This window comes from Ailuropoda melanoleuca, chromosome 19, assembly GCF_002007445.2.
Source record: "Ailuropoda melanoleuca isolate Jingjing chromosome 19, ASM200744v2, whole genome shotgun sequence".
Classification (NCBI taxonomy): Eukaryota; Metazoa; Chordata; class Mammalia; order Carnivora; family Ursidae; genus Ailuropoda; species Ailuropoda melanoleuca.
The window spans coordinates 33,454,116-33,467,644 of NC_048236.1; the positions used below are offsets into that span (position 1 = coordinate 33,454,116).

General features: G+C 38.1%; 2 protein-coding genes across 3 annotated transcripts in view; one reads left to right on the forward strand and one right to left on the reverse strand.

Moving 5' to 3' along the window:
• Positions 1 to 13,529, forward strand: part of DOP1A (DOP1 leucine zipper like protein A) — a 126,255-nt gene that overhangs the window by 52,255 nt on the left and 60,471 nt on the right. The window lies entirely within an intron of this gene.
• Positions 1 to 13,529, reverse strand: part of ME1 (malic enzyme 1) — a 320,859-nt gene that overhangs the window by 2,420 nt on the left and 304,910 nt on the right. Inside the window, exons 10-12 of the mRNA XM_034648285.1 lie at positions 10,217 to 10,322; positions 8,755 to 8,897; positions 5,631 to 5,804 (exon numbers count right to left, since the gene is read on the reverse strand). Of these exons, the coding sequence (XP_034504176.1) occupies positions 5,631 to 5,804; positions 8,755 to 8,897; positions 10,217 to 10,322 (423 nt within the window). The remainder of the gene's footprint in view (positions 1 to 5,630; positions 5,805 to 8,754; positions 8,898 to 10,216; positions 10,323 to 13,529) is intronic.

Here is a 13,529-nt window from a genome sequence, read left to right on the forward strand (position 1 = left end):
AAAAAAACCTTTACAAAAAAAAAAAAAAAAGCAGTTCCTGCCCTTGAGAAAGTTATAATTTAGTGAGGGAGAAAAAGAGAATGCTGAGAGAGGACAGCCTCGGCTAAGGGTGAAATGTGAGCGTTACGAAATCCAGAGAAACACTGGCAGGAGCTTGAGTACAGGACTGAAGGAGAGCTAGGAGTCAGACGAACAGGGAAAGGGTGGGCCCTCCAGAAAGAAGATTCAGACCAAAGGCAGAGATGTATGAGCTGGACTCAGCGAGCCCAAGTGTCCTGATCTAGGGGGTCGGTATAGAGAATAAGGAGTGGAGCACTGTCAATGCCAAATTAAGGAGTTCTGGTTAAATACTATGGGTGACTGAGGACTTCTGAACAAGGATATTGAGGCAGGGGTGTGGGGTGAAGGAGAGCGAGGTGAAGTTACTAGTATACATGTTATTTGATTAATATGATTGCATATTATTCAAAATATTATGTATAATTATATTAACAGAAAGTTGATCATAAAGAATTTTATAATAAAGACACTGTTTAACTCATTTATTTCTTGCCTTTGTACAGGATGTTGAGTAAAACTTTCCCTTTGCCCCAGAATTGGTGCTCAGCGCCCCCAGCTCAAGTGCAAAGAGGATTAGGTGTTTCACATTATAACGAAGCCACCAAATAAGTGGGGACTGCCATCTCGCTCAGAGTTAACAGGTGGTGGAATCAGCCCTGCCACCCCCACAAACACAGCCACCCCTTCCCAGAAGGCGGAGGTGGGGGAGGATGAGGGAGAGTCGCTTGAACCATGGTTTGGCCTCGTGGGCGATGCAGTGGCTTTTCCTCACTCTTGCTGCATGCTGCCTCCTCTCGAGAGTTTGAGGGGCCTTCAAGGAGAGACTGGCATTCTGTTCCCCACGTAGCCTGAGCAGTTACAGACATGCATATATAAGCAGAGGTGAAGAGAAGAGGAGGGGGGAACCAGACAGAAGGGGGGTTGCTGGGGAGCAGCCTGTACCCCGAGAAGGCATAAGCTCCCATCCAAGGCTGAGTGACCGCTGCGGAGGATGGTCCAACAGGCTGGGAAAGCTGCGGAAGGGGAGGGAGGCTGAGCTGGAGCCAGACCTCTCACGTCAGGCCCCAGAGGGTCCTTTAAACTCCTGTATACATGCCCCAGGAGAAAGCCAGATTTTGGCCCCTGCCTCAAATAGTTTGATGGCCTAAACAAGTGGAAAGTTAATAAAAGACATGTTTGCCCTTTTCCATACCCTTCTTTTCTGTTTCCAACACATTTGAGGAAATAGGACTTGATGAGAAGGGGGAGGAGGTTTTTCAGAGCCTGGCCACACTCTTTCCCCCTCAAGGTGCTGGTATGGGGGGCCAGTAAGAGAGAAGGTGGCTCCCTGCCAGCTGCTGCTGCAGGCCTCTTGTACTGAAGGGAAAAGACATATCTGAATTGGATACAAATTCTGAACTGGACAGATGTTTAATCATTGTCCACTGATGTATCCCCAGCACCCAGAATAATGCCTAGCAAATAGTAGTTACTTAATTAATACTCATTAAAAGAATGAGTGAATTGAAACAAGTGAACGTTACTGAGATGCCATTAAGAGAAAGAAAAGAAAGACTTGATGGAGAACTATTCCGAACAGTGACTGGGGCAAAATAAAACCAATTTCTGTTGATTCCCCATTGAATATTGGGTGCTTTACAAAATCTTATTACTCCTTGTTTTTCCGTAAAAGATTTTTAGCAGATTTAAATCAGTTGGCATTTTTTAGATGTTAAAGCAAAAACTTACATGGGGATCCAGTATTCTCACTTAACTGGATAGAGAAAAAAATGAGTAGTGTAATCTTGAAAGGATAGAATAGCATGGTGGTTGAAAGCTCAGGCTCTGATGGGCGGTAGTTCTATATTCAAATTCTAACTGCAGTAATGACTATTTGCTTGAATTCAGGCAAATGAATTAACCTGTCTAAGCCTAGATTTCTCTTTGGTGATATAAGACTAATAACAATTCCGAATTCATGGGATTAAATGAAATAAACACCAGTAAGGAATTTACCACATTGTCTGGCAAAGTAAGCGTTCGATAAATCTTAGCTATTACACTTTTAAAAACACAGATGGCAGCCAGCATGGCAAAATGTAAGTAAAATACCTTTTGGGGTCAGACCTAGCTCTACAACATATTAGCTTATTAGCTTTTTAATTTGGAGGCAAGTAATATAACCAACCAACTGCAAATTCTTTCTATGAGATAATATGTATTATGCTCCTCTCACCATTGGCATATTGCTGGTATCCAACATCATTGTTTCTTCCCCTGAATGTTACACAGTATCATTTTAAAGAGACCGGGGACAGTTAGAAGATGGATGAGTAAAGAAGAATCAGTCTAAGTCTTTCCTCTTCATGGATGCCTGTCATACAGAGAGGGAGCCAAGACACTGTGGAACAGAGTCACACTGCAACAGGTGACAACGGGGAGCCTACTGTTAGGAACCAAATCACTAAAACAGAAGGGACTAACTGGGGAAAAGGAGAGAGTATACAAGAGTCATAGTGTCACTCTCATCTATTAGCTCATTCACTCAAAAATTATTTGCTGCTCTTGATATGCCATTGGTGTGTCTCTAACCACACTGGGTCCACTTTCAAATGATCTCTCTTTGTTTCATTTTGGCAATGTTACAACAGCTGGATTTTCAATTATCCAGTGACTTAAAAGAATCAGTTTCCTCCAGATGCTATTGCCTATGGTGATCATCTCTAATGTCCTCTGTACAGACATCATGAAGGGGTGAGACGAGGCAGGTGAGAGGACAAGAAGCAGGTGACTCAGGAGGAACAGTGTAAGGATAAGAGGCCATGGCTTGCGTCTCGGATGTGGGCAGGAGGTGAGGAGTCTGTTCCCAGGCTGCTGTACAGACAATGCAGGGCCAGGAGGGCTAACCCAGGGGAGCACTAAGTGCTCTTATCAGAGGTCCAGAAGGCTGCCAGAGTGCCAGGAAAGCCAGAAATCTCTTTGTGATATAAAAATACCCAGAAAATCTTCAGGATTGATGCTGATCCATGAGATTTCTAGTTCCGTAAGAGACCCAACTAGTATTTCTGAAATAATCCTAAAGTAATAAATTTTGGGTTGCCAAACAAAAAGATTCACCTGGATCTCCTACATGTAACTTTTGTTAACTACAAAATGTAATCCAGACCAAGACTTTCATCTAGCAGTGAGCATCTGTGGTGTTGCATTTATTCTTCTTGCTAAGATATAGGACTAGTTCTATTTAGCTCAATTCAGTAAGTATGTACTAAGTTTCTATTATGTGCTTTAGCATTGTGCAAAGTGCTAATGGTATTTTGAAAGAAGTATATGAAAGATTGTCTTTAAAGGAGATGATTTACAATTTGATTGCAAGGCAACACTTAACTGTTAAAAACATAAAGCTCTTAAGAGCATAATACAAGTAGAAATTAAATTAAATGTTAAAGTGTTTGATAAAGACAGCTATGGCTAAGGAGAAAGATCAAGATGGGTCACAGTAGTCACAAGAGGATTCAAGTGTGAGGTGGGACCTAAGTAGTGACCAGACAGATAGGCTTAGATAGATGGAAAATAGTTCTGAGTTTTCCAGGCAGGATAATAGAGCAGTTATATAGGTGTATATATGCACGGTGTGTTTGAAGCTTTGGGATGAAGGAGAATGAAAGAATGTCAGGCTTCTAAGCCTTAGTGTCTGCCTAGAAAGGGGTGTCACTAATCAAATATTGAGGGTGAGGGAAGGTGAGTTTTTATACATCTTGGGTTTAAGGAAAGAGCAGGGCATTTCTGTGGAAATATCCATCAGGTAACTGGAGACATGGGAAAAGATGAAAGCAGAGATCCATATATTTGGCCACTTTTAGAATTAAAATAATGGAAACAAGAAAATGGATGAGATCCCTGAAAGCATAAAAAAAAAGGGAGGAATTAAAAATGGACAAAAAAAAAAAAAAAGAATGCTAGAAAAAAGCTCTTAGTTAAAAGGGACAAGAAAAGAAGACAAAACAATGAGGTGGTATGAAAAACAGGAATGTTGTGTTGAAGCCTGAGAGAAAACCAGGGGAAAGATGAACAAGATTTCACCAGAGAGATCACTAGTTATGATAAGAATATGACTATTGACATTACATTTTTTTTTTCTTCAAAGTTCTTTGGGAGTGATTATTACTTTGCCTGGATAGTAAACGGAAGGATTGTTTTTTCACGAACCTTGTCACTAGATGGTGCTGGAGTTATTCAGAAAAGCAAACATGGGCTACAGTGAGTAAAAGATTTTTTTTCCCCCTTTGGTGTGTCGGTTACATAGAACAACGATTACATTTTCCTTAATCTATAAACAAGCTTTGAAAACCTCTCTTAGTAATTAGACATCTACTTACGTTTAACAAGATTTTTTGAGTTAAAGAAACTCTGAGGCATCGGCTGTCATGGTTTTAGCACAGTGAAGAGAAAGAAAGGAGCAGAACGTTATACCCTTCAGACACCTGTTCTCACAGAATGAGGCCAGGAGCTAAACACCGGGTTTATAATCCTCAGATCACATCAATAGCATAAGGCTCTTTATCTATATTCTTAGAGTTCCCCTTCAAAACAGAAAGAATAGCATGTTTTCAAGATGAAAATATTTGAATTTTAATCGATTTTTATTTAGCTCAGTTTAGTTATAATGTTGTACAGTGGTTTAATTTTAGAGGAAATTCACTCAAATTTCTCATTCATGAATTGCATTCTGTTCAAACATGGTATCAACCAGATGAACATTCTGATTATCAAAAGCTCATCGTTTTACAAATACATGCCCGATCACTGTATCATCCCCCTGAAGCTTGAGGGGTCAGGGAAAGTGATGGGAACCTGAAGTTTATGGTACCTCTTGTGCCATAAGTAATAAAGTCCTTGGTCTCTGACCTAAGGGTTTTGTGCCATCATCTATGAAACTATGGCAGGCTAACTTGTTAGCTTGCAACTAGGCTAAATTTTAGATCCTCCAGTTCCTAAGAGTAGCTCAACAGTCCCTAGTGGGTCTGTTGTGAGATATTCTGAGAATCTTTCCTGAAGGCCACACTCAAACCCACATCTGTCCTTTTAATGACTTTATAAACACTAATCCCCTGTTTTAATTTTCTTGCTGCTCAAAATATTAGAGTAGTTTCTGTTTTCTGCCCTGAACCCTCAATGATACTTTTTCACTATGCCAAAGAAGACTTGCATTTTCAATCTTCAAAACGTTATTATTTAGGAAGGTGTGGAGAAGTGGAGAAATACTTACCACTTCATTATGATGTGGAAACAGTATTTTTAATTGTGTCACTACTGTCACAAAATTTGATTGGAAGTGTGAAGACAAAAAAGTGTCCCTTGTAAGAGATCAGAACAGTTTTTCTACTGGCTACTGAAGAACAGTCTTCTATTTAGTGACAATATGAACCTGCTATCCACCTCTTATTGTCCACTAGGAGAGATTTTCTTCCCCTTTCGACTTTGTACCTTATAGGGAGTGAGCTGAGATGTTATATAAATAAATCATTAAACCACCTACACTGAGCTCATTTGGTGTTTTACAGCCCTGGTGAATGCAGAATATTTTACAATACCTCAGCAGTTGTGAGAAAAATCTTATCTGTGATATGTCTCAATCCACATGCCACGACACCAAGAGCCACTCCAGGAAACACATAGGAATTGTTTCCTTGGCCAGGATACAGGGTCCGTCCATTTGGAAGAGTGACTGGATCAAAAGGACTGCCACTGGCAAAAATCGCACGCCCCTACAACACAGACACACAACTAACTTTAAAAAGGAGTGCAATATTTTAAACAAATGTGTCATAACAGAACTACCCCATAGTTAAAGTACTGAGTGTTTAAAAGAAGACTGATTTTCATTAACTCCCTGATAAGTCTGGGCAAGTTTTTATGATGTTGGCAGTAATTTCTGAAGTGGGTGCTTACTACCGCTCTCTGCCTCACTCTCAGAGAAGTGTGCAAAGCACAGGATACCTCAAGACCACCACTCTCTTCTCTGCAGGGGTCCAACCCATATGTCTATCAACGATTTCTATAGGGGTTTCAGATTATAGACTTCTGAAGATAAAAGAAATGACAGGTTAACATTAGAGCACTGGAAAAAATGACATTTTAGGCTAGAGTTTACGGATCTACACATTTCAACATAATCACTGGGACAAATTTTACGTATTTCTATATTGTAAAGAATTATATAGAAAATCATGAAGGAAACAAACTCAATAGCACAAATGGGATTAGCAAATAAGAGGAAGGTTAAATTATCAATAATTGTCAAAAACTGTCATGTTTTCCCTAATCTTCATATTTTGTCACACTGTTTTTGAGAAACCTCACCTGATGCATGCTTTAGATGGCCGTGACGTAGGGCCTGCCAGGTGCTGCCATTCCATATGGTTAATCAAGAAGGAAGAGGGACACCTGGGTGGCTCAGTCAGTTAAACAATGGACTCCTACTTTCAGCTCTGATCATGCTCTGAGGGTTTTGAGATCGAGCTCCATGATGGCCCTGTGTTGGGTATGGAGTCCGCTTGGGATTCTCTCTCTCTCCCTCTGCCACTCCCCCCGCTCGCCTACTCTCTCTTTCTCTCTCTCTCAAAAAAGGGAGACTCTGTTTGATCTGCAAAGATGAGGGTGGAAATATAGCTGAGAACAGTCAGGCTTCTAAAATAGATATAGGAAACCCTTGACAAATAAAGCATCACAATCTAAGAAATCCATTTGAGAAGTCCACAGCACTAAATCCCCAAAGCATCATTTAAATGATCAAGGGCTGGGCTGTAACTTTCATCCCTATTTAGAGTCTAATCCATTATAATGTTAATAATATTAACTTAATATTCATTTTTAACAAAGGTCATAATATACTTTTTGTATACAGGTACAGTTGTATAATATGATTCAACCTTCGTCAGGGTATAAAAAGGTGAAAACAGATGAGAAAGAAAATAGGAATTCTCATCCAGGTGTCTGTAGGATGCTTATATTTTATAGAACATTAGGTTTTGTTTTCAGAAAAGTCTGATACATTCAGCTCTGTTTAGCAGATAAAATATTTTATTACAAGCAACTTTCTAATATAACTTAATTATTATTTGATATATACATCATATATCTTCAAAAAACCGTATTTGAGAAAAAGACCTGCAACATTACATACATGCTTATCTCCCTCCCGCCTTCCCTTCCTGCCTACTGTTTTAGAATCAGTATTTTAAGGAGGAATGGCACTCACTAAATGACAGCTAAACATTCTCATGTATATGGAGTGTTCATATGGAGAAGAAAATCTCTCCATACTATTTTTGGATATAGTTTTTCATGATTCAGTAATCTTCCTGTACTTTGTATTTTTAACATTTCCTAATGACCTTTCACCTGTGCCTGAGTCTCTACTTGTCTTTGCTTGTGCTGTAATCCTTTGGCTGAACCAGTGTTCACATTTTTAGCCTCAAAATGACTTTCAATTTTGTTTCAATTTCTTTAACAACATAGAACATTAAGTAAGAGAATAAGAAAGAGTTTAGTCCATTTACATCAGACACATTCAGATTTAAAAATACAAATACATAAATTTGGCTTGTTTAGTTTTTGTCTATTACTGGTGAGTCTATACACTCTTCACACCTAGATATATGACAAAATAATTACATAAACACTTATTTATAATGTGCCTACTATGTGCGATCCATACTAAAATTTTATTGCCCAGAGGAATTTGTTTTCCCTTGTAAAGATTTAAGGACTACTGAGGGGATGCCAGGCAAATTCCTCAATCTAGAGATGGGTCGAAAATTAAAATTACTGAGGACATTGATGCCATCCCAAATATGAGAGAGAAGCTCAGGTAGCTCCTTGCCAACAAGTTCAATAACTCCGGTAATGAGCAGTGAAGGCTATCATATTAAAGAAGCGGAGCCATCAAGCTCTGATTTGTGCAGAGTGATTTAATTTTGTGTCATGTTTACCTTTTCTAGTTCATTTTGGATTTATTTTCCACATAATGGTGCTAGATATATATGACTCGACCTCTATTTTGTTGTAATGACATTTTCAAGTCTTTGAACGGAAGAAAGCTCTTGTCAACCTATCAGTCAAATATATATTAATAAAAAGATAGTATAAAATAAGCCATTCTTTTGGCAACAGCAAAGTACCAAAGCTCTGAGGACTCCTAGCCCAAACTGGGTGGATGTCAAAACAGCTGCCCAAATGTACCACCCATGGCATCAAAATCCAAACCCAGGATTTAGCAAAGCAAAAATAAGATTGTGGTTTTATACTGCATGCTTCAATGTTCAGAAATCGCTAGTTAAGAGTTATTTTAATAAGCATCTAGAATCAAACTTTTTTCTTTTTAGCTTTCATACTTCAATCTTAGATACTTGCAAATCACTTGAGAAAAATTATTAACAAACACTGAAGAGTTTATTTTGTTTTACCAAAGAGGAGGATTTATACAACAACGTTCTAGAAAAGGAAATAGTTCTTATCCCTTCTGACTTACTCACTTTTATTTCAACCTTGGTTGTTTAATTTTTAAAGATTAAGTGGTAAGAACCTTAGATATCCTTCGCTCTCCTATAATGAATAAGAATTAGATTATTAAAATATCAGAGTCTGCGCCAGCGTTGGTGGAGCCGGGGAACGGGGCGGGGGGGAGGGTAGAAATCAGTTATACTTTCGCTTTACCTTGGTTAGTTTATAGCACTGCTCCGCAGTACATTCTGCTTTGCTAGTGGGGTTACTCAAAGCAAAAATAATAGGCCGTTCATTGAAGGCAGCCATATCTTTGAGAATTTGTTCTGAGAATGCACCACCAATTGCAGCAACTCCTAATGTAGAAATAAGAAACCAGTGAATAGACTATCATTGGTTAATTCACCTAAGAAGTCCATGCCCTCAAAACAGTGAGACACGCCAGGTCACTTTCTAATGGACCCTAAACAAAATATAGAACATTTGCATTGAAGTGACAAAAAGAGGTAAGTTCGTTAATGCCAATGATCTCCAGGGTTACAAATCTATCAGTATCTATATAAAAAATCACAGATATAACATTTGGCTCATAATACATGGAGTTAGCGACCCGTTCACTATGTATTTTGATTACAAACATTTATATCAGGAAATTAGAATGTGCCTAATATATATTATCTCTATAAACAATTCTATGATTATATTCCAGTCTCTCAGGCTACAAAGTAATTATGTTTATAAACCAATGCTAACACTTAGGACAATCATCCAATTCAATTATAAAATCGAAGTATCACTCAATGAAAGAATCCTAAGAGAAGAATAAAGGAACTAGCATAATGGAAATGGAAAAAAATAATATTCCTCATGTATTTTGTAAAAAACAACAATAAAGGTTCATCGCAGTTTCTGTTACAGAGTATTCCCTTTTATTATGATAATCATCATTGTTCTCAATACTGTCATCTGTTTCACAAGAGCTCCCAGGAATGAAGAACGATACAAAGTAGGGACGAACACTATAGACACACAAAATGAGGCATGAAGTTTTGTAACTCTGGCTGAGTTTTTTCAACCACATTAAATTTGACTATATTAAAGATCATATATGGACATGCACTGTGTGAACTACTGCGTCAAGTATGGTCCCTGTCTTCAAGGAGGGTCCAGTGAGTTCAGTGTTTCGTAATCTCCGGGATAGTAACATTTTGGGTTGGATAATTCTTTGTGGGGGGCTTTCCTGTGCATTGTCGGATGTTCAGCAGCACCCCCAGTCTCCACCCCCGACCCCTCCAAAGTTGTGACAACCGAAAACATCTCCAGACATTGCCAAATGTTTCTTGGGGCGCACAATCACTCCTATTTGAGAACCACTGTCTATCTGGACTAATCAAGTCTGGAGAAGAGTTGATTATGCCAAGGATTCACAGGCTGACAGGGTTAGCAGAGGGGGCCCCCACTTCCGCTGGAATCGGTAAGACTGAGAAGACAGTACTAAATTTACAAATCTAGGTGTCCATGGGGTACTGTTGATTCAGTGAATGAGTAATTGTGTTTGTGAATTTCAAAGATTAAAATTTTAAAAAGCTAAATCATGCCTCAAAAATCAGTAGGAAAATGAATCAGGCCAAAATGGGATCAGGGTGGGGTTTACTGGAAAGAGGGAGAAGTTTACCTATGAGGGCAGTTGGTTTTATATCTTGAACAATGGCTTCTAGGTTTTTCATTTCTTCATGTTCATGGGCAAATTCCTCCTTCTCTTGTGTTAAGGCAGCTCGTCCCTACGTAAAGCAAATAAAAAGAAATGTTAAACCTGCCAAACATATGTGAGCCAAAGAAATTTCAGAATATTACACATATTACCAGTACTTGTGCTTAACATCTTCATGTGTCATGTGTCACAGCTGTTCTTAAACTCTCTTCTCCAATTATCGGAGTATTCTTTCATTCAGTCTTTCAACAAATACCATGTCTTAGACAATGTTCTAGGCAATGCGGATGTAACAGTGAACAAACTAAAGTCTTTCCCTTTCTTAACTATTATTTAATATTTAAAATCTTAATTCTACAGACATTTGTGAGAAACTGGCTCTAATAAATGGCAATGCGAAATATCATTTAAATATCATTTACAAAACACTATTTGTGTTAAATAACAGTGTCTTAGAACATAGAGCTGGCTTTAGCCACAGCACTTCCAATTTATGCACCACTGAGTAAGAATAGAACTTGATGCCATATTTATACCATAGTTTGATTTTCTGAATAAGAACTAGCTTTGTGTATTTTTATCTTAATATTTTGTTTATGAATGTGTCATGTATTATCTAGGAAACATCTAATTATAATTTTCTAGCTGCAAATTTTTAAGATTTTGACTTACAAAATAAAGCACTGCCTAATGTTATATGGTACTTTATGACTTACAAGTTGTTTTCATATATTTCATATGATCCCCTCAACAATTTTAAGAAGTAGAGAACTACAGGGCGCCTGGGTAGGTCAGTCAGTTGAACGTCAAATTCTTGATTTTGGCTCAGGTCATGATCTCAGGGTCGTGAGATGGAAGCCATTCCAGGCTCAGCGCTTGGTGGAGAGTCGGCTTGAGATTCTTTCCCTTTGCCGCCCCTCCACCAGCCCTTGTCCCCCACCCCCCCTTCCCCTGCCCTGCTGGCAGGCATGCACTCTCTCTCTCTAAAATAAATAACTCCTGAAGAAAAAAAAGAAGTATGGCAACTAATTAGAGTCATTTTACATGCAGAGACAGAGGCTCTGAGATGTTAAGGGACTTGCCCAAGGCAGATGCTGGAACTCAAGTCTTTCCAATAATACAGCAAGTACTGTCCTGGAGAAAAAGGTTTACAAATGGTATCTTTGTTTTGGTACATTTGTTTTTAAATGGTATATGTCAGATTGCTTATAAACTGTTACCCCGAAGATGGTACAATTTTCTTGTTTTGAAAGGTTATTACCATATTATTTCTGCTTTTAAAGATTTATTTATTTATTTGAAAGAGAGTGTGAGCAGGGGGAGGGGCAGAGGGAGAGGGAGAGAGAGAAGCAGACTCCCGGCTGAGTGCGGAGCTCCATACGGATCCCACAACCCTGAGATCATGACCTGAGCTGAAATCAAGAGTTGGATGCTTAACTGACTGAGCCACCCAAGCGCCCCTATTTCTGTTTTGAAAATACACATGGAGTCTGCTTGGGATTCTTTCCCTCTTCTTCTCCCTCCCGTTTTGCCCTTCCCCCTGCTCGTGCTCACTCTCCCTCCCTAAAACAAATAAATTTCTAAACTCTTAAAAGAAATTAATAAAGTACTTAGGATTATGCCAGGTTTTTCTTGTGCCAGTTTTTAACAAGAGCTCAACATTAGTTGTAGTTGTAATTAAAATTATTATGAAGAAGAAAAAAAGTCATAATTGCAACAGTTATAATTTTGGTACATTTCTTACAGTTATCACCATTAGTCATTCTGAGTTCTACATTGTTACTTACCTTACCTTTTCTTCTGAGACACTGTGAAAAAAAATCTTAACACTAACTAGAAAAGATACTTGTACCCCCATGTTCGCTGCAGTGTTATTTACAATAGCCAAGACATGGAAGCAATCAATAGATGAATGAATGGATTAAAAAAAAATCACACACACAGAGAATATTATTCAGCCATAAAAAAATGAAATATTGCCATTTGCAACAACATGGATGGACATTGAGGGTATTATGCTATGTGAGATAAGTCACACAGAGAAAGATAAATACCGTATGATTTTACTTACATGTAGAATCTAAAAAAAAAAAATCAAAAATCAAAAAACCCCAACAACCCTGAATTTACAGAGAACAGATTTGTGGTTGTCAGCAGTGGGGGGGGGGAGGGGCAAAATCGGTGAAGGGGAGGTCAAGAGGTACAAACTCCCAGTTAGAAAATAAGTCAGTCCTGTGGATATAATGTACGGCTTGGCAACTAGAGTTAATACCATACTGTATATTTGAAAGTTGCTAAGAGAGTAGATCTTAAAAGTTATTATCACACAAAAAAGCCCAATTATAACCATATGTGATGATAGGGTTAACTAGAGTTACTGTGGTGATCATTTTGCAATATACACAAGTATTGAATCATTATGTTGTATAACTGAAACGGACACAAAATTATATGTCAATTATATATCAATAAAAAAATCTTACTTCATCAGAATCAAATTAGAAGCTTACTGGTTCAGATTCGCTTGAGAGAACACTCTAGTCTCCAGTAATATTAAATTGAATAAAGTTGGATCATATTCATTTCGTTTATTAAGAAAAAGTCAAAAGTGTCATATAAATTCAGTTTCCACTTTTATCAGGAAGCATCAAGTTGTTCAATAAAATCTATCTACTATCATAGGCTTTTTAGAATTAGTCATAGGTCCAACAGCAAATAGTTTATGCAAACCTAGACTGATTTCATGAGTAAACACTAAATATTGTTTTTCTTATTTATGAGACAAGATTTTTTTAAATTTCCTTTTAATAATATAAAGAAATATATGACAATATTGAAATCTTTACAACTCTCATCAAATTGCGGGGAGGGGCTACCTGGTGCCCCCATCCTCGTCTCTCTTAGCTTCTCAGCCAGGAAATCTATTTCATTTACATATCTCAATTACAGAGATTAATTCAACATTATCCTACTACATAAACAAAGGCTAGGTTTAATGATAATTTATTAGTCACAAATGAAAAAACAGAGGCATTTGGAGTACCTCAGAATTCCCTCCAAATATTTTGATAATCCAGACTTTGACTTAGGCCCCAATTCCTCATCATCCATTTCCTGTGTCAAAGTTCTTTGCACTGTAACTTGACAGTTCTTTCCACAAAAGGCAGTTATACTTTCCAAGCCCTTGTCTTTGGACTTGAACATGTAATTTCTTTGGTCAATAAAATGTATGCTGAAATGAGAGTGTGCCAGTTCCAAGCTTAGGCCTTAAGAGTAA